The sequence below is a fragment of the Rattus norvegicus genome, chromosome 17, assembly GCF_036323735.1.
Source record: "Rattus norvegicus strain BN/NHsdMcwi chromosome 17, GRCr8, whole genome shotgun sequence".
NCBI lineage: Eukaryota > Metazoa > Chordata > Mammalia > Rodentia > Muridae > Rattus > Rattus norvegicus.
Genome location: NC_086035.1, coordinates 40299184 through 40323829, shown reverse-complemented (window position 1 = coordinate 40323829; position 24646 = coordinate 40299184). Strand labels below are relative to the sequence as shown.

General features: G+C 44.1%; 1 protein-coding gene across 4 annotated transcripts in view; it reads left to right on the top strand.

Annotated features, from left to right (window-relative positions):
* Dcdc2 (doublecortin domain containing 2) overlaps positions 1 to 24646 on the top strand; it is a 185749-nt gene that overhangs the window by 135928 nt on the left and 25175 nt on the right. For all 4 annotated transcript variants that reach the window (XM_039095510.2, XM_039095509.2, NM_001106110.2 and 1 more), the window contains one exon: positions 16055 to 16155. In XM_039095510.2, the coding sequence (XP_038951438.1) occupies positions 16055 to 16155 (101 nt within the window). The remainder of the gene's footprint in view (positions 1 to 16054; positions 16156 to 24646) is intronic.

Below are 24646 nucleotides of genomic sequence, written 5' to 3'. Positions count from 1 at the left end.
CAGCAATAATTGTGCCACCTTTTGAAAACACATTGTGATGGTTTATTTGTCTCCCTGACTGGATTTGGAATTATCTGAGAGACACACCTCTGGGCATATCTGTGAGGGTTTTCCAGAAAGCATTAGCTGAAGAGAGAAGAACCACTCTGAAAAGAGACTGAGGTCTATGACTGAATGTCTAAAAGAAAGAAAGAAAATAAAAAGAAAGTAAGGGAGGAGGGAGGGAGGGAGAGAGAGAGGAAGAAAGAGAAAAAAGACACTACTTGCTGAGCACGGGCTTTCTGGTGTCTCTACCCAGATGTAGGAGACCAGCTGAGAGTTCATGAAAGATATAGATGATAGCAGGTGGGGGGGAGGAGGAGGGGGAGGAGATGGAGGAGGAGGAGGAGGAAGAGGAGGAGAGAGAGTAGCTCAGCTTTGCCATCCTTGGCATATGCTCAAAGACCCAACATCCTACTCCACAGATGTTAGCTCGGCCATGCCCATCGCTTCTCTATTCATAAGTGATAGGATATGGAAGCAATCTAAATGTCCATCAACCAATAAATGGATGATAAAAATGTGGTCTGGTACACAATAGGATAATAAAGAACACTAGGAAGACTGAAAGAGGGATACATAGTAGTCTAGTTAACAATAATAGTGTGTGCATGTGCGTGTGTGTGTGTGTGTGTGTGTGTGTGTGTGTGTGTGTGATTTCAGTGAAGTTGTACCAGTCAGGGTGATAACGCTTCCATTCAAGAACTATCTAACAACAACCCCTGGTAGCAGCTATGGGAAAATCCCCTTCAAATTGTTGGTCTAAGAGAGTTCTAAGACAGTAGAGACAATAGCTGTTGCCTTGACTTCCTCCTGGAAGTTGAAGGTAAGACCCTATTCCTGATGACATCACATACGTTGGACATGAGACTTGAGGGACTGATTTGATACTCACATGGAAGCCGCCTCTCTGAGAATTGCATGTGCCAGGTGCTATGCAGACTGCCAAGGCTGGAAGCAATCAGTAGTCCTGCCCAGATGTAAAATCTATGAGTGACAACAAGGACCGGACTGCCAGGACAGCCAAAATGGTGAGATAGGAGTGCTTTTACCTTGTGGGTAACCAAAAGCTATCTATCTGGAACTATAAACCTGGCCAGCTATCTGTGGCTGGAGAGGTCATAGAAAGACCTTAGGAAAACCTACTATAGCCATTTTAGTAGAATAACATAATTTCTTTTTTTTTTTTTTTGGTTCTTTTTTTCGGAGCTGGGGACTGAACCCAGGCCTTGCGCTTCCTAGGTAAGCGCTCTACCACTGAGCTAAATCCCCAGTCCCGAACAACATAATTTCTAACTGTATTCAAGATATTTGTCCTTATGAGTGTAGCCGTCATCCCTCATTGGAAAAGCTTCTTTTTACATCAAATGGAGACCATCACAGAGACCCTCAAGTGACCATAATGCAGAGACTGGATGAGTGTGGGGTGTCGATCCCCAACTGGTACACTTATAATGCAACCTAAGGCTTAGGGAAAATTACAGACGCGGGTAAAAAGACTGTAATTCCCAGAGTACCAAGAAGCCTGCTGTAGATAGTGTCTTCTACATATGGTCGGGAAGTTGCACCCATGGACTCTCAACAACGTATTTGCCTGAACATGATCAAATAATGACATAGGATGACATACCAATACAAACAAGGAAAATTCCACACACAACCCCCCACCTCCATCCCTAGATGAAGAGCTACAGGTAGTCAATTCATGCCGAGAGGGAGGCTCAGTCTCCTTCAGAAACAAGCTCCCACCACACAGGTTCTCCAATCCAAAGTGGTCAGCCTTACACATATGTACATCTGAGCAAAGCTGAATGGATGTCATAGGTTATATATAGATATATGCATACATGTGGGTGCATTTGTGTACATAAGACATTTAGAGAAGAGATCATGAATTTTGGGAGTTATGGGAAGAGCTAGAGAGGGAGGGACAAGAGAGATGAATTTACACTGTTCATATATAAAGTGCTCAAAAAACTAATTATTAACTAGTAAAGAGGAATATAGTTGGTAAATAAAATCAAGTTTCTATGTAATAGCTTAGGATAGGTATAGAAGTTAGCTTACGACCAAACTCAGCCATTCAGCATGGCACTGGTAGGCAGAAGTTCCCAAAGATTTAAAGGTAAGAAGAGGGGCAGGCACTAAACGGGGATGAGAAGGAGTCAGGCGGTACAGAGTATTCTTTCAAGATCAGCTGTGAACAGAGACAGAGCAGAGTCCCAGGAAACCTAAGTCAGACACCCGAGGCCAAGGAGTCTGGAAGGAAAGAGGAGGAACTAAGCCACATCTACTCTTGACTCTAGAGAATTCATCACAGCATCCGAAAGCTGTTGCTCAGCCTGAGTCCCCAGTGCAAAATCGTGTCTCAGGAAATGCAAACACCACACAGAAACTCAAACAATCCCTACTCACTCAAGGGCAAATTAAACCCAAGCAATTCGTTTTGAAAGGACAAATGTAACCAGAGCTGTATTTTACGAACATCCCCACCATCCCTTCCTACGGAGATTTATTGATGTGGAGCCCTGAACTAAAATGCTCTAATGCATCTCACCACAGCACTCCACTGCAGCAGGTCGAGGGCTCGGGGTCAGGAGGAAAAGAGGAGAAATTAGTGGGGTGGCAACGGCCTCGGCATTCTGCTCAAAAGGGTGGCTAACAGTCACCTCAGATAAGGAAGTAAAACTTGGAGGTCAGAAAGAGGAAGAGAAGGCAGGAGAAGGGAGGAGACAATGGTGCCGGTTTTGGATGGCAGGAGCAAGGGAGAGAGACAGTGTAGGAAGCTAGAGGCTGTTGATGTGAGGGACAGATCCTGGGTGAATCAGGGGACTTGAGAATTCATAAGAGAAATCTGGAAAATAAACAGAAGCTAAGGAAAATGCAAACCAGACATTTTCAAACTGCAGTTTATAGATCACTGTAGAAGGTTGAAGAGGTACTCTCGATCGGCTATAATTCAGTGATTTATCATGATATCTAAGTTACATAAACAACCTGGACATAAACACATGGCTGTACTGTATGAACAGACTGAATGTGTGTGTACCACCTTTCTCATTGCTGGCTGTTGTGAATGTCTAAGGAGGAGCAGCCTAAGGGAGGAAGGGTGTGTTCAGGGGTTGAAGGCACAGGGGAGCCGTCCACCATGATGCAGAAGTGGAGAGGCAGCAACTTGGGCAGAGGCTACTGGCTCACTGGGCTGCTCTCCTCTACCTTAGTGGTTCTGACTGTGGGAAGATGGAATATGGAGTAGTTCAATTTGCATTTCCCTAATTGCTAAGGATGTTGAACACTTTCCGTGATATTTCCTAGCTATATTTATTTCTTCTTTGAAAACTCTTTATTGATCTATAGCCCATTTTTACAATTGGAGTTTTGTGAAGGGTGATAGATATGGGTATGATTTCATTCTTCTACATGTGGACATCTAGTTTTTCAGCACATTTGTTGAAGATACTGTCTTTTCTCCAGTGTGTATTTTTGGCATCTCTTTTCCTATTTTCTCCATGACCTACAGACCTGTTTTATTTTTGCTGACACCAGGCTGATTTTGCTGCTGTGGCTCTATCCTTGGTTTGAGATGGGGACAAAGAAGAGGGGATCAGGTGGTCTGCTACAGAAATGGAGCTGAGACTGGAGCATTAGATTTGGAGGATAGGAGGGAGGGCTGAAGATCTACCTGCTTTTCTGGCCAGAGTGTCCTATGGATTCCCAAACAATGGCTGCTGGAGGTGGGGACTGTCATAAAGTGATGCTTGGTGGGAAGAAACAGAGTGGACGACCTCTCTGACCCACTGAAGTGGGAGAAGAGGGTGAGGCAAGGCTGCAGCAGGTGGTCTGCTACAGAGCTGGAGGTGCTGAGCGGGAATAGGATCAGGAGAAGAGAGAGGTGTGAAGATCTGTAGTTAGCTTACCTGCTTCCCTGTCCTGCGAGACTGGAGTGTTTCCTGGGGCTGCCTGCTGGTATTGGAGGCTGGGATGATGAGATAAGGGCAGGGAAGGAAGGTTGTTGGAGAAGGTCCAGATCCATTGGAGACGTCGGAGAGGAACAGCAGACTGTGTAGTATGCTACAGAACTGGGGATGAGATTGGGGGATGGAATACGGAGGAAAGGAGGGAGAGGTGAAAATTGCAATTAACCTACCTGCTTCCCTGCTCAGAGTGTCCTGTGGGTTCCCAGGAAAGGCCTGCTGGAATAAAGTAATAAGCTGGGAGGGGAAGATCCCCGTGATTCACTGGAGATGTAGGGTGTGTGTGTGTGTGTGTGTGTGTGTGTGTGTGTGTGAAAGTATTGACCCTAGATTTTCTTTGAAAGTTTGGTAAAATTCCGCTGTGAATTCATCTGGCCCTGGGCTTCTTTGAGTCAGAGGGTTTTTCTTCTTCCAAGCCCCGCATCCTTTAAGGATCTATGCACATGGCTGGTCTCTTATTTTAATTTGCTGGTTTGGGCTAATCTAAAAACTACCCCATTTCTTTAGATTTTCTAATTTAATGGATTATAGGTTTTTAACTTATTTCCTCATGATTGTCCGAATTTCTCTTACAGCTGTCATACCACTTCCCTGCTCATTTCTGATGTTGTTAACTTGTTTCCTTTATTACTTTTGATAGTTGGGCCAGGATCCGTTGATGTCCATTATCTTAACAAAGATCCAACTCTTGTTTCCTTTGTCTCTGTTTCATTGATTCTTAATATTTCCTCCCATTGACTTCATTGGGGGCTTTTTTGTTCTTATTTTCCCAGATTCTTGAGCTGTCATATTGTCACTTTCTGACTCTGAGTCTTTATGTGGGTGCTTACCACAGTGAGTGTCCACCTAAGGCTTTTACTGTTTCCTGAGGACTTTGCTGTGTTTTCCTTTTCACTCTGTTCCAGGAATTTAAAAAGTTATTTCTTGATTTTTTTTCCTTTGAGTCATTCATCATTTAGCAATGCATTATCTAATCTACATGGATCATGTAATTCCTAGAGATTTATTTGCTGTTGATTTTAAGTTTTATTGCATCAGTATTGAATATTGTTGTAAACAGGGATACCCAGAAGTATTTCAATTTTTATGAAGTTATCAAGATTTGTTTCATGTCTGAGGATATGGTCTGTGGTGGAGAATCATTCATGGACTGCTGAGTAGAACGTGCTGATTGGGTTAGGTCTGGGGCTTAGGGAGGGTGCAGGTGGGCTAGGATGAGGAGCTCACCAGGCAAGGCTGGAGCACAGGATGTATGGCCTTGCCTGGACCTGGAGGTTGGATATGGTGTGGGCAGGCTAAAGTCCAACAGACTTAACAGGCTGGGCTGCTCGCAGGATCCCAACTGTATTCTTACAGTTTTCAAGTTTACATCATTATCTTAGAACTTCATCTGAACTGAGGTTTATATTTCTAACCACTTACTGGCCATGCCTACTAGGATTCCCCCTTTGGCAATGCTGGAGAGAAGTTAAAGCCTCCTTGCACATGCAAAGCAGGCCCCCAATCATGAAGCACAGCTCTACCCCTCTATGAAATATGATTCCTTAAAATGTCCTCATATTTTCTTTTGTGTGTATGTTGTTTTATTTACATGTATGTTTGTGCACCAAGTATGTGTTTCATGCTGCGGAGGCCAGAATGGGGCATCAGGTGCCCTGAAGTTACAGATGGTTGTGATCTGTCATGTGGGTGCTAGGAATTGAACCTGGGTCCTCTATGAGAATTCTCGCTGTTTCTTAAACTAATACTGTCTTGGACTAGGACTGTCAAGACTTGTCATAGTTTGACTTATGGCTTTTTGAGTTTACAAAGGTCCAGAAGCTATACATTTAGTAGAAATTAAACTTCAACTTTGAACTTCGATCTCCTGGGCTTACAGCATGTGGTGCATCTGTCTCCTGCCTTGCTGGGCTGCTGTGATTTTCAGCTCCCAGTCACTCTGAGATTATGAGGCAGAGGCTGCACTGTGGTACTCTGGTGCTTGGCAGGTTATGCGCATCAAATGCACCTAGATGCAGTAAATTCAACATGTGATGATCTTATCAGGACTCACCCTGGCACGGAGCAGGGACATTGGAGGTCAAAATCAGGACTTGCTGTCTCCTTTCCAGACTCTCTTTCCTCCCTTGACTATGTAGTTTTGATCAACAACACAGTCAGCCACAAAACATTGGGCTTAGAGGCCTCTTCCAACCTCTCCTCTCCTTCCTGTCCCACACCCAGTGGTGAGGGGTTATATATCTTTAAGGATTCTAGAGTAGGGTCTGTCTGTTGATACTGTATGTGGTACCTTCTTCCAGACCTGCTGCATCCTGGATAGGATTGGTCCCCCAGGGTGCCCCGCCTCCCACAGTCAGGATGTGTGCTGCATGCAGACTAAGATTTGGAAGCTCTGTGCTCTCCCTGCAGTGAGTCATGTCCTTTCACATTTCTTCTACCGGTCCCACTGCTGTGCCGGTTGCAGGTTGATGCAGGTGACTCTGTCAGACCCACATTCCAGACTTTCATTCCTAATCTTTTCATTCTGACCTGTACCCTTACCCAGAACTGTCATCCTGTGGAGCCATGAGTAATATCTTCCATATCACCTCCTCCACACATGGCCTGTTATGAATCTCTACCCCTGTCTGTCCAGGTAGCCCTACCTCAAGGACATACCACCTCAGCACTAGTCTTACGCACCCTACTCCCTGCATTAAGGTCCCTAGCTGCTCTTCACAGTCTTCATGATCAAATTCTTGGTGATGTCAGACAAGGTCCTCCTCTTGCCAGCCATATAACCTACTGTTCCCCAGTATTGCAACCTTGCAGCAGCTGTGTGAGAGGCCTACAGCTTCTAAAATGAAGTACCCAGCCTCCCAATACTCTGGTTTGCACTCCAGAGTAGTTCCCTCTGCTCACCAATGGCCAGTTCTTCTTGTTTTCCATTTACAGCTCCTGTCTGCCACACACCAACTCTGACGGTCTCTCCTTAGCATACCTCTACACACTCTCTTAACAGCTAGGTAGCACTTGACACACGCATACCCCAAGCTGTGGAGTTTCCCATGTAACTCCCCTGGAGGCAATAAGCACCTCGAGTTCAGTGCCCACCTCTCCAGAGCTGGCTTAGCATGTTAGCATAACCACCAAGTGCACGTATGAACATCTAAAGACTGCTGCAGCTTCCAGCTTTGAGGGAGGAAGTACCCCATTGCTGTGATAGACTTTGAGAGTGCAAAATGTTTTCAGTATTGGCATTCTGCAGACTGGAATTTCCAAGGTCATCTGATGGGAATTGAACCAGCCAGAATTATGAACAGGAATTATGAATTTTAGGTTACTTAGTAGGTAATTTCAGTTACAGGGGTGGAAGGAGAAGAACAATTCAGTGATTCTAATGAATTGAAACTGATTTTCACGATAATTGTTTTAAGGCTAGAAATAAAAATGTAAATCTTTGCCTATCTGCTAGTTTAGGCAAACTAAATAAATTACTCAGAAGTAATTTATTATCCAGAGTCACACATATCTGGCATAGATATCAAGAATTGTATAAAAATGATTTAGCTTATAAAGTAAAATGCAAATTGTATATGTTAGAAATATATGTTTTGATTTTATATTCTTAAAACTTCTGACTTTGAGGAAAGTGTAAAACAACTATATCGAAAAAGAACAAAATATAATGTAGACATCAGAGTGAAATTACCCATGCTTTAGAGAAATCGGTGATAATGCTCTTCATCTTCTATCTACACTCAGGATATTTTGCTACATTTATTTAAAGCTAAGACAAAATACATGTGGTTAAAATAAATTCTATGCAAATATTTGATAGTCAAATTCATATGTAATTTCATACCAGATGATAGTTAATGCCCTGTAGTGGGAGTCAGGGAGTGGAAAGAAACCAGATATTTCAAGCTAGAGATATAAAAACCCAGCCTATGTAAATTGGTAAAGTTATTTTCATGCAGCTTTGTACATTGCTGAAGGAAAGTGGGTCTTGTGACACTCACGTCTGTGTGGAGAGTTTGGGGTTGAGTTCTGAGATCCAATGACACATACTGAGAAGATTCGTGACTGAGAACAGTCAGTTATATCCCTGACCAAAGTAGACATCCTCGGAACATGTGCTGTGCTGGGTGACATTTTCAGTTTCTCCTGACGGCACATGCTTATTTAGAGTTGTGTGTGTGTGTGGAGAAGGGCATGGTGCATGTTTGTGTACCATACATATGAGACATTAGGGATGCTGTGGCCACCGTAACTGTCTGAGGAGAGCTGACTGATCTCCTCTATGCAGAAGGGTTATCCCCTGCCTCCGTGTTTGCTAGACCTCATGGGGGCTCCTTCCTCCTTGTCCACCTCCCTGGGTGTGCTTTAATTTTCAGTGGTTTATTGTGATGTCAACAGTCTCCGTCTATAAAGAGTCAGTTGGAAATTCAGTGTATCTCACGCATTCAGGTACTTACACTAACATTCAGCTGATGGAAATTGATTTTATATCGTCTTGCAAATTTTATTTAAATTCTTTCTCTGGTGACTGCTGCGATGCATTGACTATTTGCTTATGAACGGGTCTTGCCTTAGAGTATTGCTTTATGTATTCAAAGCCAGAAACTGTTCTTTCCCTACAGCGTCCCAGTAATCTACTGGGAATAATAAGAATCATTTAAAACTTAATATTTTGTTAAAATTTAACACTTTCTCAGGTAATCGTAATAGTATATTGGAAGGAAGTATTCACAGCCACCAGAGTTTTCCTCACATCCCAAGCTTCTAGTTAATAAATACCTATGGTTTTCATGAAATGTTTAGGACTGGATATTATTTTACTTCTAACTCATCCTGATATTTTAATTTGTCTAGAGCATTAAATGTACTAAAGTGGGATATTTTAATACTATTTAAGATAATTTTAAATAATTCTGTTGATGGACCAAGGAGATGCACACGCACATGCACACACATACACATACACACACACACACACACACACACACACACACACACACACACACGAGAGAGAGAGAGAGAGAGAGAGAGAGAGAGAGAGAGAGAGAGAGGTAATAGAGTGGGTCTTTTTCTACCTCTGTATATGCACGTGTGTGCTCCTTTATACATACATATGCCCGGTCACCACACATACACCATACACACACACACACACACACACACACACACACACACACACACACATTAGAGAGAGAGAGAGAGAGAGAGAGAGAGAGAGAGAGAGAGAGAGAGAGAACATAAACACATAAGTAGGTAGTTAAAAAGTCACTCTGTTGAAGAAAGCTTGTTGGCCTGGAGGACTGAGTCACAGCCAATCAATTGCTCAGCCACTTTTTAAAATCTGAGGAGTGCTGAAATCCAAGGGCCCTGTGTTGGGGAAAGCTCTCATCTCAGCTGTGGACACTGGAAGCTGGGACTCAGCAATGTTCCTTACCCATTTCATCAGGAAAAGCAGATTCATGTTTACATCGAACACAGCCCTGAGATGCATTTCCTACCTCAGAAACTGTTTTTGTGTTTTAGGCAAGAAAACTCGAAAGAGATAAGTGAAGAATAATTCAGAAGCATTTTATTTTTCCTGGAGCGTTTGTGGTTGGTTTACAGTGTAATACGCACTAAAATGGCCATTCATGATACAAAGAGAAACGATGAGAGCTAGACTCGGGTGTAGTGTGCACCCGAGCATTGAGTTCGCTCCTCGGCGTAGTAATTGAATAAGAGCAGTATTGAGTTCATTCTTGCTCCTCAGTTTCTCAGCAAACAGCTTTTATTACAAAGGTTTCAGGCAGAGGGAGCATCTCAATATTGAATATCTTCCCTTCTGGCAGTTGTGTGGTGGTGGTGATGACATTTGCATGCTGTAGGGGACAGGGAAAAGCAGGTCAAAACACTGTTGTGGGAAGAAAGCCAAGGACCAGAGAGAGGCACAAGGAAGGGTTTTCTGCCCACTGTGTCCTTGGTAGGGGATGCAGACCGGGGTGGTGGTAGTGGGTTTTTCCTGCACTTGTCTTTGCAAAGCAGGTTTCTGCTGGAGTAGAAGGGGGTTGTTTTCTCTGGACCATTATTTCTGGACCTATGATGCATTAGCTACCTCTGGCTGCTATAACAAATGACTCCATACTTGGCCCAAAATAGCACTGAGGGTACTATAGTTCCAGAAACCAGACTTCCAACACAGAGCTCACTGGGCTCAAAATCAAGAAGAGAATTGCACTGTGGGCTCTTCTGGTTCCCAGAGGCTGTGTCTCCTTCCCTTTTGCGTTCAGAGGCACTCAGAGCACCTGGATTCTCTTTCACTTTTCTGGTCCATTCTCTGGCTCCACATTCACCTTCAGGCACCTTTATAACTGCTTTGGATCCACATCAGACTCAGCCTGTGAAGCCTTATTCCTATGTTCACACAGTGTAAGGTGGCCACAGTATCCCAGGATTCTGATGTGGGCATCTGGACAAGCGCAGGGAGACTACTATTTAGGCTTCGACATAATGATTTATCTATTATCAAATTATTAGTCTAGGTTGCACTTTGATCTTCTTGTTCCTTGAGTCCTTTTTTTCCTTCTACCCCATCTCTAGTCAAACTCTCTAATGCCAAGTGTGGCCAGCCTGGGGGAAAGGCCTATTAGAACAGAGAATGAAGTGAATGTGCTTGGCTCCTCACATGTATAGATATAACTCAGTGTCCAATCGTTTCTCCGACAATCTTTTCTGATGTCTGTGCTGAGTTCTATTCATTGACAGAGGCATAATCCAGTGAGGTGGACACACCCCTGCTCTCCACTTTGGGAGGAAGTGAAGGACAGGAAGCCAGAAAACAAATGAGCACCAGGAGGGAAGGAGAAGGAGACACTCTTGTGGTTGCTGGTATCACATGGAAGGATGCTTCTCTGAGAACTGAATGGCAAGGAATAGTCGTCATGTGAAAAGGGACAGAGAGCGTGGGAAGTATAAAGCCACATGATGGTAGTGGGGTTTCTATTGGGAACAGGTGAAGGTCAGTGCATGTATGTACAGGAAAGGGGGACTATATGACATGTGCTCGTATGCAGCACGGCCACCCAAGCCCAATTCTTTGCATCGTGGTGAGGAACTTGTGTTCTAAGGTGTGACAGAACAATGTTGGAGGGTTTCTAGGCTGTGGGATGAATTAAATGGTGCACTGTGTGTGTGTGTGTGTGTGTGTGTGTGTGTGTGTGTGTGTGTGTGTGTGTGTAGACCAGAGAGTAACCTCTGCTGTCTTCACCATCTCACAATAATTTTCCCCCATGTCTATTGAGGCAGGGTCCCTCAGTGAACCTGGAGCTCCCTGATTTGGCTAACTAGCTGGGTAGTGAACCCTGGGGATCCTCTTGTGTCTGCCATACCTGGCTGCTGCCACTGCCTCTCCTCCCTCCTCCTCTTCCCTCTCCTGCTTATCTGTTTAACATGGGTGCTGGAGTGTGATCCCAGATCCTTGTGCTTGTATAAACTGAGCCATATCCCCAGTCCAAATTAAATAATTTTTATTTAAATCTTTTAATTAAATATTTGTTTTGGAGAACTTGTAACAACAACAACAACAACAACAACAACAACAACAGCAAAACAGAACAAAACAAAACAAAACAAAAACCCTCATGCCATGAGAGTAGCAAAACCTAAAGTCTACACAGGTCAGTGAACTTCTGTATAGATAGAATAGCCATTCTGAAGCCATGGGACTTCGATTTGTATGATACACTTTCATTATCAACTACATTGTATGTACTTATCCTACTTTCCCTCCCTCCACCCTTCTTTCTCTTACACACACACACACACACACACGAGACAAATCCACAGCAGAGTTAAAACTAGAAGAACATTCAGTTTTATTTCCCTTTCATTACATGTCTTTGACTGCATTCCATTTGTGACTTCTAATGTTACTTCCCTCCCTGACCTCTAGTCATTATGATTCTGACTGACAACTTCAAATGGGAATTCTCATGCCTGGTCAGCCCAGAAGGGAAGAGTTCATTTAAACCATGAGGAGAATAACAGGGTAGAAGTGGCTTGAAGGAAGAAATGAGGGTTGGGGGTGGGGGAGGGAGGGAAGCTTTGATTAAGGAAATAAATAGAGGAGAAAAGTGAGGAGGTTAAATAGCAATAAAGATATCTGAAAAAGTCATAAGGTGTCACATTATTGTTTATTTACCTAAAATTTCACAGAACACATATAAGAGTCTCTCTCTCTCTCTCTCTCTCTCTCTCTCTCTCTCTCTGTGTGTGTGTGTGTATGTGTGTATTTACTTTTGAAGATTACATGGACTCCTGATCTTCCCCACAGGTATATGCACATTGAAGGTCTATTATAGATACCATTAGTAGGCAAGGGTTTGGTGTTTACATAGTACTTGGTGCTGTCAGTTTAGCTTGAGAAACATTTTCTCAAACCCTGTTTGGAGGCAGCCATTGTGGCAGTAGGAGTTGCAAAGACAAAAGTGGTGGCATTTACCTGAAGGATCTGTAGAACATCAGAGACTGAAACAGAGTAAGGAGTGGAAATTGATAAAGGAAACTGACTTATGAATAGAGACTGAGATGACGAGTACCTGGGAGGGAATGGCTGGTTCGCTCAGCTCTGTGCTCAGAGTGGCACTGGAGTGATCTTTATAGAGTATTAACTTTGAATATGATTTGAGCTGAGGGTTAGATGTCACCAGGACTTCTGTAAGGACAGGGAGGAGAACATGAAGTGGCCGTGGTGATGTAGGCTAGGAAACAACCCAGGGCACACATTGCTGATGTACATCAACTAGGACAGGGGATGGAGCTGTGGCAGATGTGGTGGAGGCTCTGTCAGCGGAATGAGAAGTAGGAGAGATGCACATTATGAAGGCAAGGGTACAGGATGGTCCTGAGGGCAGGATTACTCACATGGTGAGAGCTGGGCCGCTGAGGGAGATAGAAGGTGAGATTTCCTTAAGCAAGAGGCAGGGGGTGCATCCAGTGAGAAACTGTGGAGGGAGGGCGAGGATACAACTGTGCCCTGTGCTCAGAACAGTGTGGAAAGCAGGAGCTAAACATGTCTGGAGCAGCGGCACATGAGGAGGGGGCATCAAGCAGGTAGGGGATTGACATGTGAGGAGAGTAAGCCAGTGCTTGTTTTTCGCCTTACTTTCAATAAATGTTCTCTGTGAACTTACTGTGTACAGTGCTCCAGGCTTACTCTTGGAAAACAAGGATTTAGAAGAGAGATATTTGCTTCTGCTTTGTACACAGAGAGGGACCTCCACGATGGGCTGGGCCTCCATGATCTGCTTCCTAACTCCACAGTGGCATCTCGTTACTAATCTCAGTGCAGCTACACATCAATCAGCTTCTTAGAATGTGTCCTACCTGTTCAAAGATCTAATCTGTATTATTTAGTAGTGTTTATAAGTTATGGCACAGTCTCACCGTATTTTAATGTTTTCAAGTAATACTTAATGTCTTGGTAAATGCTCATGATATAATTTTAAAGTACATAGTGACATAAATTTCAAGTTTCAGAGACAGACACAGAGAGAGGGAGAGAGAGAGAGAGAGAGAGAGAGAGAGAGAGAGAGAGAGAGAGAGAGAGAGAGAGAGAGAAGAGGAGAGGAAGAGGAAGAAAAAGAGTAAGAGGAGGCAGGTGTTGGAAAATGTTGATGATGTTGATGATAGCTGTCTCTGAACCATGAGGTATTGGAAGGGGGTTCATTTCCTTCATCTTCTAACGTTCCCAAGCTGTACATGTTGTATCCAAATGAGTAACACGTGTTCCACAAGGATGTATAGCACCACCACCTTAGTAACATTTATAATGGGAATGAATTAGTATCCCAGTGGGTTCTCTCCTTTCCTTCTGGTTTTGTTTCTGTTGACTCTGGTAGACTCCACTCCAGTCCTTTTCCTGATGCCAGAGGAAACAGTTTCAGTGTCTCTACTCACTAACAAATGAGCCCCAGCCCCACCCAAACAAACACCTCCATGATATCTCTTGTCTCAAGGTGGATTTTGCTGACTTGCATTTCTGCTGTCTGTTTTTAAGATTTATCCTTGCCATCCAAGGGTCATTTCAGTTTGATCGTATTATTGACATTGAGATAGTACCTCATATGTCCCAGGCTGGCCTTAAATTCACTGTGTAGCCAAAGATGATCTTGAACTTCTGATCTGTCTGCCTCCATCCTCTGAGTGCTGGGATTACAGGTGTTCATCATTTTGAGCAATTTGTGCATTTTTGGGGATGGAGCCCATGCTTATATACATGCTAGGCACTCTGCTAACTGAGCTGGAGCCCACGTGTGTATACACAATAGGGACTCTGCTAACTGAGCTGGAGCCCATGCGTGTATACACAATAGGGACTCTGCTAACTGAGCTGGAGCCCACGTGTGCATACATGCTAGACACTCTGTTAACTGAGCTCCATCCCCAGCCTCACTTGTTTTTCATGAACATGTAACCTCGGAGGGAGATGATACAGTTGTGTCCTGTGCTCAGAGAGGACCGTGCGGAAAGGAACTAAACACCCACAAAACGTCTGGAGCAGTGGCGCATAAGGAGGGGACGTCAAGCAGGCAGGGATTGACCTCTGTCTGGTGGGATACCTTTTCTAAAATATATCTATCAACAATTCATTCATAGTTCTGCTTGATAGATTAGACATTGCCATTGCGGGTGAGTTCTGAGAACAAATTCTGCTGTTACGGATAAATTCTAGAGTATTCCCTATGGTGTTTCTTTGTAAGTAAGCCCAGCATTTGGAGTATATTTGGATACAGTGTATCGCATCTGCCAGCTCACCCTTCTGTAGTTCTGAGGTCTAAAACAGGAATGTCAGCCATGCCTGAGTTTCCATCCCATCCCAAGCCCTTCTTCTTCCTCCCCTGTGTCTTTCCCTGTCTCTCTGCTTTATTGGGGTGTAAGCAGCCACAGGGAGAAGATTACATCCCATGTGTGAGTGAGTGCTTCACCAGTGACCTACCTCCCATCCTAGGAGCTACACCTCATTCATATCTTAGACTATAGTGTTGGTGTTTTATGTCTGATTATTCCTCAACAAATGCACACATACATTTTGCATGTAGTTAAGGTTGACCTTGAAACTTTAGCAATGTGTGGTGTCATGTGTTAAGTAATTTTTCTAACAACCACACCTTTGTTACAGAAGACAAAAGACAGGAACAGTTTCTAGGCTGCAGGGATAATCAAACACTGGAGTAGAATACCAGTAAAGGAGGTAACATTCCCATCCCCGGAGAGCCTTAAAAATTAGACAAAGAAGACATCTGTGAGGGTGGTTGAAGCACTAAATCTGTCTGGAAGCAAGCAGACAGACAGAATGACAGATGGCTATAGGATTTGATTACTGGGACTGGAGAAGGGAAGGCCCCCCGAGGGGAGACATTAAAAGTTCTTCAACAAAGACTGCTGCTTTGCAAAGGGAAGCAAGTTTCAGGAGCTTAGCCTAAATCCCTAGGGGTTTAGGTCTCTTCTGTTGTCAGAGTGGAAAGCCATAGGTTGTGAAAATCCTATAGAAATCTGCAAAGCTAAATCATGCTGATTTTTTGGAGGGATTCAAAAGTCCTCTGTGTGTAGGAGCCTGTTGCAATAAAAACATGCTTCCCTCTGCTGAATAGAGAGAATCGTTTGCCTGCAGTATACTGAATGCATAGCATTCTTCAGTGAAATGGAAACTCTTAAATGTAGTGTAAAATAGGGAACATTGCCCCTGATTGTTGGCTAGGAGGGGCTGGGGTCCAGCCGGGGGGGCTTTTCCATCTCTGCCTAGGGGTGCCACTAGTCAGCAGCAATGTGTGAGCATTCCGCACATTGGGATCTGCTCTCCCAAGGCAAAGGCAGCCTTACTCTGGCTACCGGACCTCTTCTCAGTTAAAGCATAAAGATTGGGACCCAGGACTGTTAAATCCCAGCCCTGTAAGAGGAACTGAAATATATCTATCCCTCTTCAGGCATTTTACTGTAATGTCAGCTTTCAGCCACACGATGTCACGATTGGATTTTGATTTTTTCACATGTGTTTGTCTCCACAGATGAAGGCATTTTCAAAGCTGGAGCAGAGAGATCTGAAACGAGGGGGGCAGCAGAAGTTCAGGAAGATGAAGACACTCAGGTTGAGGTACCAGTGGACCAGGTAATCTTCATGCCTCTAAATATTCACAGAGCCCAGCAGTCACAGCCACGTTCTCCTGCTCCCCATACATGCGGGTGTCAAGGGGTCTTTCGAAGTATGGCATAGTACCCCTAATACTTCTTGGCACCTTCCAGAAAGCATCTGCCTGCCTCTCCTTAATGTGGAAATGGTATGTTCTTAATAAGCAGGACAAAACAGAGGGAGCTGGATGTGAGCAACAAGCTCACAGACAAAGTCTGGTTGAAAAACAGAAGCATTGGCTGGGAATTTTAATCTAGGAAAAAGTCATTTTCTAAAAAAATGTGTTTTTAAAATGTCATAATATTCTCTCCTTTAGGGTCTTCAGTATTTCTGTGGTTAGATTTCTTTTTCTTTTTTTCTTTTTCTGTAACGAAGTTGCTCACATAAATACAACTCAAATGTTTCCTATGTGTATAGTAATTTCCTTTCCTAGGCAAGGAACAATGTACTTACTTGTGTTACAGGCAGGTGTGCTAACAGAAGAAATTGAGACATGTTAATTCTGGCTAAATTCAAGAAGTAAGCCATATACATATGTTTATGTATGTGCATATGTGCAACTCCGCCCCCCTGCCCGTGTGTGTGTGTGTGTGTGTGTGTGTGTGTGTGTGTGTGTGTGTGTGTGTGTCTGAGTATGTGTAGGTCAGAGTTAGACATTAAGCATCTTCTCTCTCTTATTTTTGAGATAGGAGTTCTCATTGAACCTGGTGTTCACTGGTTTGGTGAACTATCTGACTGGCAAGCCCCTGGCATCACTCTCTCTGCCTCCTTAGTACTGGGTCAAAGATGTGGGCTGCCTAGCTTTTCATGGGGTTCTGAGCATCTGAAATCAGGTCCTTGGGCTTGCTGTGCGGGCTCTTACCCACTGGACCAACCCCCTAGACCCTAGCACACATTTTTTTTGTTTATAGTAATTCCTTATTAAAATGGAATAGCATTATATGAATTATAGGGTACTTTTCTTTCTTTCACCTTTTTATTTTTTACACTGAAAGACTTTATAGGGTTCATAGTAATAATACAAGGAACCTTTGAAAGCCCCCATTATATGTGCCAAAATGAGTTTACACACAGGAATCCATCTGCATTCTAAAGAAGATTATAAATAAGGCAGCAGCCTGTTTAACCAAACCTTTGTACCTCATACTATCCAGTGTACACATTAGATTACTTTGCTACTGCAAGCTTGGCTCCATATTGAAATAGTTTGGAGAACTTAAAAAACTATTGATACCTGTGTCCAAATAAATAAATTACTAAAGGGTTCCCTGTTATATTTTTTAATATGATCATTACAACTGTAACTGGAGGGTTGGGGTTCAGTGTGAGACGCTGGAGAAAGGTAGAGGTCACTAGGAATTGCCACGAGTCTCGTGACTACAGTGTGCTATTTCCTGTTCTAAGAACAAATGTCACAATCGAGCAGATCCATGCATTTGCCTTATCAGGGGGGCAGTGAGACGGAAGCTGATTGTTCCACAATACTTCCTGCACACACTCCTCCCAGTGAAAAAAAGCCTGTTGTGCTAAAATTCACAGATTTCAAAAATCCAATTTATTTTCTAGGATTTGCTCTCACTAATCGTTTTTCATAAACCTCAGTTGCAGTTATTTTTTTCCCCTGGGGAAAAACAGAATTTTAAATCTTCTGTGAAACCATAATTAAATATATTTTCAGACAAAGAAGGGTAGTCATGTATACACAAAATTTATTAGTTGTAGAATCTAAGACTAATTTATATTATAAAGTCAAAACTCCTTCAGCAATGTGTTCAGTAAAGGGGCATCTGTTTGCCTAGGTGTTGTGTGGTTTGGAGAGAGGGGTGTGGGGAGGAAGAATGGATTTCTGATGTCACTGGATCAGCCTTGTATCTCACTGTCGGGTTTCTTATTGGACATGTGGAGATAACTGAGAAAAATGCAACCGGGGGAGAGAGAGATAAACAACCAATGGGCAAGAACAGCACCAGGAGCAGGAAGAACTAGGAGAAAGACAGACGCTGCTGACAGAGGCTCCTCCCTGCTCCCTTCTGCTCTGTCCCACACATGCTGGGGTCTCCAGTTGTTCCACACAGTGCTGGGGTCTCTGTCCCACACATGCTGGGGTCTCTGTCCCACACAGTGCTGGGGTCTCTGTCCCACACAGTGCTGGGGTCTCCAGTTGTTCCACACATGCTGGGGTCTCTGTCCCACACATGCTGGGGTCTCTGTCCCACACATGCTGGGATCTCTGTCCCACACAGTGCTGGGGTCTCTGTCCCACACATGCTGGGATCTCTGTCCCACACAGTGCTGGGGTCTCTGTCCCACACAGTGCTGGGGTCTCTGTCCCACACATGCTGGGGTCTCTGTCCCACACAGTGCTGGGGTCTCTGTCCCACACATGCTGGGGTCTCTGTCCCACACATGCTGGGGTCTCTGTCCCACACAGTGCTGTGGTCTCTGTCCCACACATGCTGGGATCTCTGTCCCACACAGTGCTGGGGTCTCTGTCCCACACAGTGCTGGGGTCTCTGTCCCACACAGTGCTGGGGTCTCTGTCCCACACATGCTGGGGTCTCTGTCCCACACATGCTGGGGTCTCTGTCCCACACAGTGCTGGGGTCTCTGTCCCACACATGCTGGGGTCTCTGTCCCACACAGTGCTGGGGTCTCTGTCCCACACATGCTGGGGTCTCTGTCCCACACATGCTGGGATCTCTGTCCCACACAGTGCTGGGGTCTCTGTCCCACACATGCTGGGGTCTCTGTCCCACACAGTGCTGGGGTCTCTGTCCCACACATGCTGGGGTCTCTGTCCCACACATGCTGGGGTCTCTGTCCCACACATGCTGGGGTCTCTGTCCCACACAGTGCTGTGGTCTCTGTCCCACACATGCTGGGATCTCTGTCCCACACAGTGCTGGGATCTCTGTCCCACACGGTGCTGGGGTCTCTGTCCCACACGGTGCTGGGGTCTCTGTCCCACACAGTGCTGGGGTCTCCAGTTGTTCCACACATGCTGGGGTCTCTGTCCCACACAGTGCTGGGGTCTCTGTCCCACACAGTGCTGGGATCTCCAGTTGTGTTTGTTCCACAGTGGGCACCAGGTGCCAGGGTCGGTGTCAGAGCCATTTCTGCATAGCTTTAATCTGAACAGTGTGTGAAGCCAGTAGGGTGTGGAGTGATTATCACCAGTGTCATCAGTTCCATACCAATAAGAGCAGCTCTGAGGAAGACAACCCTCCATGGTCTGTATTAAATTGTAGCTGCCTTTCATCAGGTACCTGCTAAGGCTGAGAACTGCATGGTTCTTATCTGAATAACTGTGGTAACCACTCGGCAGGTAGACCTTACCATCCTCACTTTCCATGCACACACACATATATGTACATATGTAAGTGTTGATAAATACATATACACAAGTTTACACACATACGTATATGTGTGTGCATGTGCTGTATGTGTACTGGTTTCCCCATGTGGGCCCAGGGATTAAGTTCTTCATGCTTGGCAGCGGCACCATACCCCGCTGAACCGTCACATCACACGTCTCTCTGTCTCCTCAAGGATGTTTGTGTAATGAATGCCCTGGGAAGCAAAGGCAGTGACTTCCTTTGGGAGCATCACCCTCACAGGAGGGAGACCCTTTTGTCTCTAGAGGGATATCATGCTATCTATGGGGACATGTTTGCTGTCAAAACTGAGTGAACGTTATTGGATTCTTGTGAGTATCAGCCAAGGGTCCTGTAATGTGGCCCCAAATGACAATAGCGAGGGGAGGCCAGGCCTGTCGATTGTCCTCTAATAATAAGGGAAATGCCTCCTGGGCTCCAAAGCCCAGGCTGGTTTACTGCCCACTGCAAAAATGTAACTCCATTGCTCCTCACATGTAAGGTCAACTGCAGAGGCAAAGTTAATGTTGCATATTTTTTTCCATAATAAAACCACTAAAAAAAGATTTGGGTTCCCCAAGCCTGGAGCTCTTTTCCTGATAGGCAAACCACGGAGAGGTTATCATGTGGCCCCGTCCCACGTGGGAAAGGCTTTGAGCCTCTGCCAGTGCTCCATCTGCTGTGCTTGCTGTGAGCAGCAACTTGGTTTTGACCCTAGCTAGCATCCATGAGCCTGGAAGATTAGGATGTTGACTGCGGAGGACCAGAGCCTCAGGGTTTTCATGTCCTGGCATCTCTAGCACTCACGCTTATACGGGGCATGCTGCTGCCTTGTATGTATCTCGCTATGGCGCATTCCAGCCCAGAGTCTGGGTTCTGTCCCTAGATAGGATTCTTTTCAATATTCAGACTAGCTACTTTCTGTTGCCATCACCATGACGTCTGTCAGAGACAGTTTAGGAGAAGAAGTGTTTATTTGATATCATGGCTCCAGCCCACCATTGTGGACTGCAGAATGGAGTTCCAGTTGTGTGTGACAGACTGGGAGTTAGAGAGCAAGGCCAGAACCTGGGCTAGTGCTATAACTTTTCAAAGCTCCCAGCAACAAGGCTCTACCCCTAAAGGCTTCACAGTCTCTGGAAAGGGGCTGCCAGCTGGGGAACACAGCTCCTTGGTGGAGAGTTTCAAAGTCTAACAGTCACAATGGTGCCCCTAGCACTGCTTCCAAGCTCATGGGAGAAGCCAATGTATCTTGGAAGGCCAGAGCAAGTCACATTTATTAGGGGACAATTTAGGTCTAATAAGAATAAAGCAGACTAAATTTTTTATTTTTTCTGCAAGCATATTTTAAGTTAACCCAGGGTGGATAAGTACCAGATTAGCAGATGCCCAGCACTGGTGACCTGTGTCATTGTGAGCCTTCAGAACATGATGTGGAAAGTAAGGAGGCAAGAAAATGAGCTTATTTCGTATACTCCCCTTAGTCATTAAGGACCAGAAGACAGAGGGCCTCTACCTATGAGACATAGGCTAACAAGTGCCATTAAAATGCAGCTAGCTTCTCAGAAGACAGCGAAGTAACTGACCGTCTGTCATCACTGGGTGCATGGGATGGATCAAGGGTCGAGGTAGTTCTACAGCTTTTCACCAGTGCATAACTCATTTGAAAGTAAAATAATGAGAATTTTAAAATGTTCTTATGCTGAGTTGTTTTGTAAATAGTGTAGAAACTACCATCCCGAATGCTGGAACAGACAATTTTTGTTTTGTTGTTTTAATTGGAGGCATGGCAAATGTTATTTTTCAATTTATTTATTTTACATATATTTCAGTCAAAGTTCAGCATGCAATATTTCAAGTCAACCATTTTGACAAGGGTTATAGCAAAAACAAAAACAAAAAAACCCCAAAAAACAAAACACACACACACACACACACACACACACACACACACACCCCTTCTCACCTTACCTCTCCCCATCTCTGTTTCTATTCCTGGAGTAAATAATTTTGATTAGTTTATTTTACAGTTTTCTAAAATATATAATACCCTAATTTAATACCCCTGAGATCTTCAAGTCTTACATGAGGTTGCCATTTTAGTTGCAATTTTAATAACTTTTATCTTTAGACATACATAAAATAATCTTGTCATCTCAAATATTATGCAACTAATCTCTTGGTTTTACTTTTTACAATTTGGGTATTGTTTACTAAACTTTCTACCCAATGACTGTGGGAGCTGGTTATTCTAGTGCTCCTCCGTCCTCCATCCTCCCTCCTCCCTCCTGGCTATAACAAGTCAACACATATATACAAGCATGCCCTTTGCCCTTATTTCTAGTAAATTTTATGACTTTTGCTGGCTTAATTTTGACTCTGCAGGCTATCCTCACTATACATTGCTCTTGGATGACTCTTTTTGTGGACTCTAGTTACACTGTCACCTTCCTGTCTCCCTTGCTTGGCCATGACCCATTGCTTTTCCCTTGCTTAGCTTCCTGTGCACCTGTTGCTGAGGCCGTGGGTCTGTCTCTTCCTGATCTTCCTGCACAGTTGCGACTCTGCCGTCTTTCTTGTCCCCTTTCCCAAGCCCTCTGATCTCACTGAAGTTACTTAGTCTGTCCCTGCATGTGCTCTCAGACTGGCCTGGTGTTTTCTTATCACTATTTGGGGGAATTTTTTGTCGTTCCAGTGTATGGGGCCTGGTATTTGGATTCCATGTCTTTTTTTCTTGACTACTCCATTATTATAGGAAAGTTCTCTACACAAAATGAAGGTGTAATCAATTTTCCTTTAGCCAGAGAAACACTCCATGGGCGGCATAGTGTGTGGGAGAGACCTTTTGAACCCATGGCCTTGTGCATACAAGGCAAGTGCTTTACCACTGAGCTACAGTCCCAGTGAGAGGCTTTTCTTTTTTTTTTTTTTTTTTTGATTTTTTTTTTATTAACTTGAGTATTTCTTATATACATTTCGAGTGTTATTCCCTTTCCCGGTTTCCGGGCAAACATCCCCCTCCCCCCTCCCCTTCCTTATGGGTGTTCCCCTCCCAACCCTCCCCCCATTGCCGCCCTCCCCCCATAGACTAGTTCACTGGGGGTTCAGTCTTAGCAGGACCCAGGGCTTCCCCTTCCACTGGTGCTCTTACTAGGATATTCATTGCTACCTATGGGGTCAGAGTCCAGGGTCAGTCCATGTATAGTCTTTAGGTATTGGCTTAGTCCCTGGAAGCTCTGGTTGCTTGGCATTGTTGGACTTTTGGGGTCTCGAGCCCCTTCAAGCTCTTCCAGTTCTTTCTCTGATTCCTGTGAGAGGCTTTTCATATCTGAAAATAGCCTTGATTTCTCTACTCACACTTGATTGTCCGTATGGCTATGTGTGAAATTCTAGGGTCACATGACTTCTTCCAGGACTTTGGAAACCCTGCTCAGTTTGTTCCCACTCAGGAGGGCCATTGAGAACTCTGATAGCTGTGCCCTTCCTGGACTTCTGTGATTAACAGTTCCCATTTGCTGGCCTCATTTCCTGGTTCCTGGTATTCAGAGAGTTCCTAAGGAGGCTCCTTGGGGTAGGCCTTCTTGCTTGCTGACCACTCATTGTGTTTCTCTTCAGGAAATATTTGATTCTAGTTCTAGAAGAAATGTTGAGTTATTTCTTTATTAATCTTCTTTTTGAACTTCAGTATTTGTACATAGATCCTACTATACCAAAGTCCTAATCATCTTTTCTGCTCTGCATCTCTATGAATCATTTCTTAGCTTTTTAAAAAGTCAAGTATATCATGTATATATCTTATATATGTTTCATCACATATACAAAATGCAAGTCCTACCTACAGATATACCCAACAGGGACTGAGCTCAGCACCTTGTGCTTACTGGGACTCTTCCCTGTTAGACTCTCAGCCCCACCTATTGGTATTCTCACCTGGGCTGCCGTGTGGTTAACCTCTAGATACTTTTGTACTTCTGAATGACCTTTCCACTACTTTGTCTATGTGTGTATGTATATGTGGTATGTACTTGGTTGTATGCATGTACACATGGGAACATGTGTGTGTGGAAGCTAGAGGTTTGATTTTGGGTGTCTTTATCACTGTTAGCCTTTGTTTTTGTTTTTGTTTTTGTTTTTTTTGTTTTTTGAACAAAGGTGTCTCACTAACCCTGGAGCACATTAGTTTGAATAACTAAGCCTTAGGGATTCTCCAGTCTCTGAGTCCCCCTGACCACAATTCTAGGGTTAATGATGCATATGTACCTGGCTATTAAGTGGCTGCTAGGACTCTGAATCTGGTCCTCATGCTTGTGAAATAGCCACTCTAACAACTGCACCATCTCCCCTGTGTACTATTTTTGTTTTATGGATGTGATGTCTTCCCTTCTCCAAATACTGATGTTCTACTGTTTCAAACTTCATTTTTCTAGTGTGGTTCTTAGGAGGTTTACTCTTGGTCTTTCTGTTTTGACTTGCTTTGGTGCTAGATAGACTTTTTTTTGAATCACTAAGGACATTACACAGGCAGAGTTTGCCAGAAGGAGAAGCCCAGGGCAGTGTGCTTGGCTTGTAGTATTTACAGAAAGAACCTCTTGATTTTTTTTATTCAGTTTTAGCATTGCTCTTCTGATTTTTCTGAGTACTCACCTTAGGTGTTTGCTTTGTTAGTGCGACCCTAGCGCTGAGCAGTTATGGTCTCACTGTGAAAAGGGGACTTTGGATTCTTACAGAGAGACTTATTCTCATTGGCTTTGGTACCAGGCCATGTACACCCATTATTTACCTTCCCCTTTTGCATATTTGAGTTTTCTTACATCTAATCTTTTTTGGACATACAATCATTGACATTATTACATCCCAATTTTTGTTGCTATTATTTAATTTTTATGGCTGGATTCCTTTAAAAATTCCTTTTACTGATACTTTGGAGGAACATTTGGAAGATGTCAGGGGGCAAAACAAAGCATGATATTCAATTTAGGGTGTTCAACCACAAGTCACTTTCATCCTAAACTGTCTTCATTTAATCTACGCTAGGGATAGAGAGCTGGTCTATGACTGGATTCCCCAGGAGGTAGGATGGGGAGCTGATAGTCTAT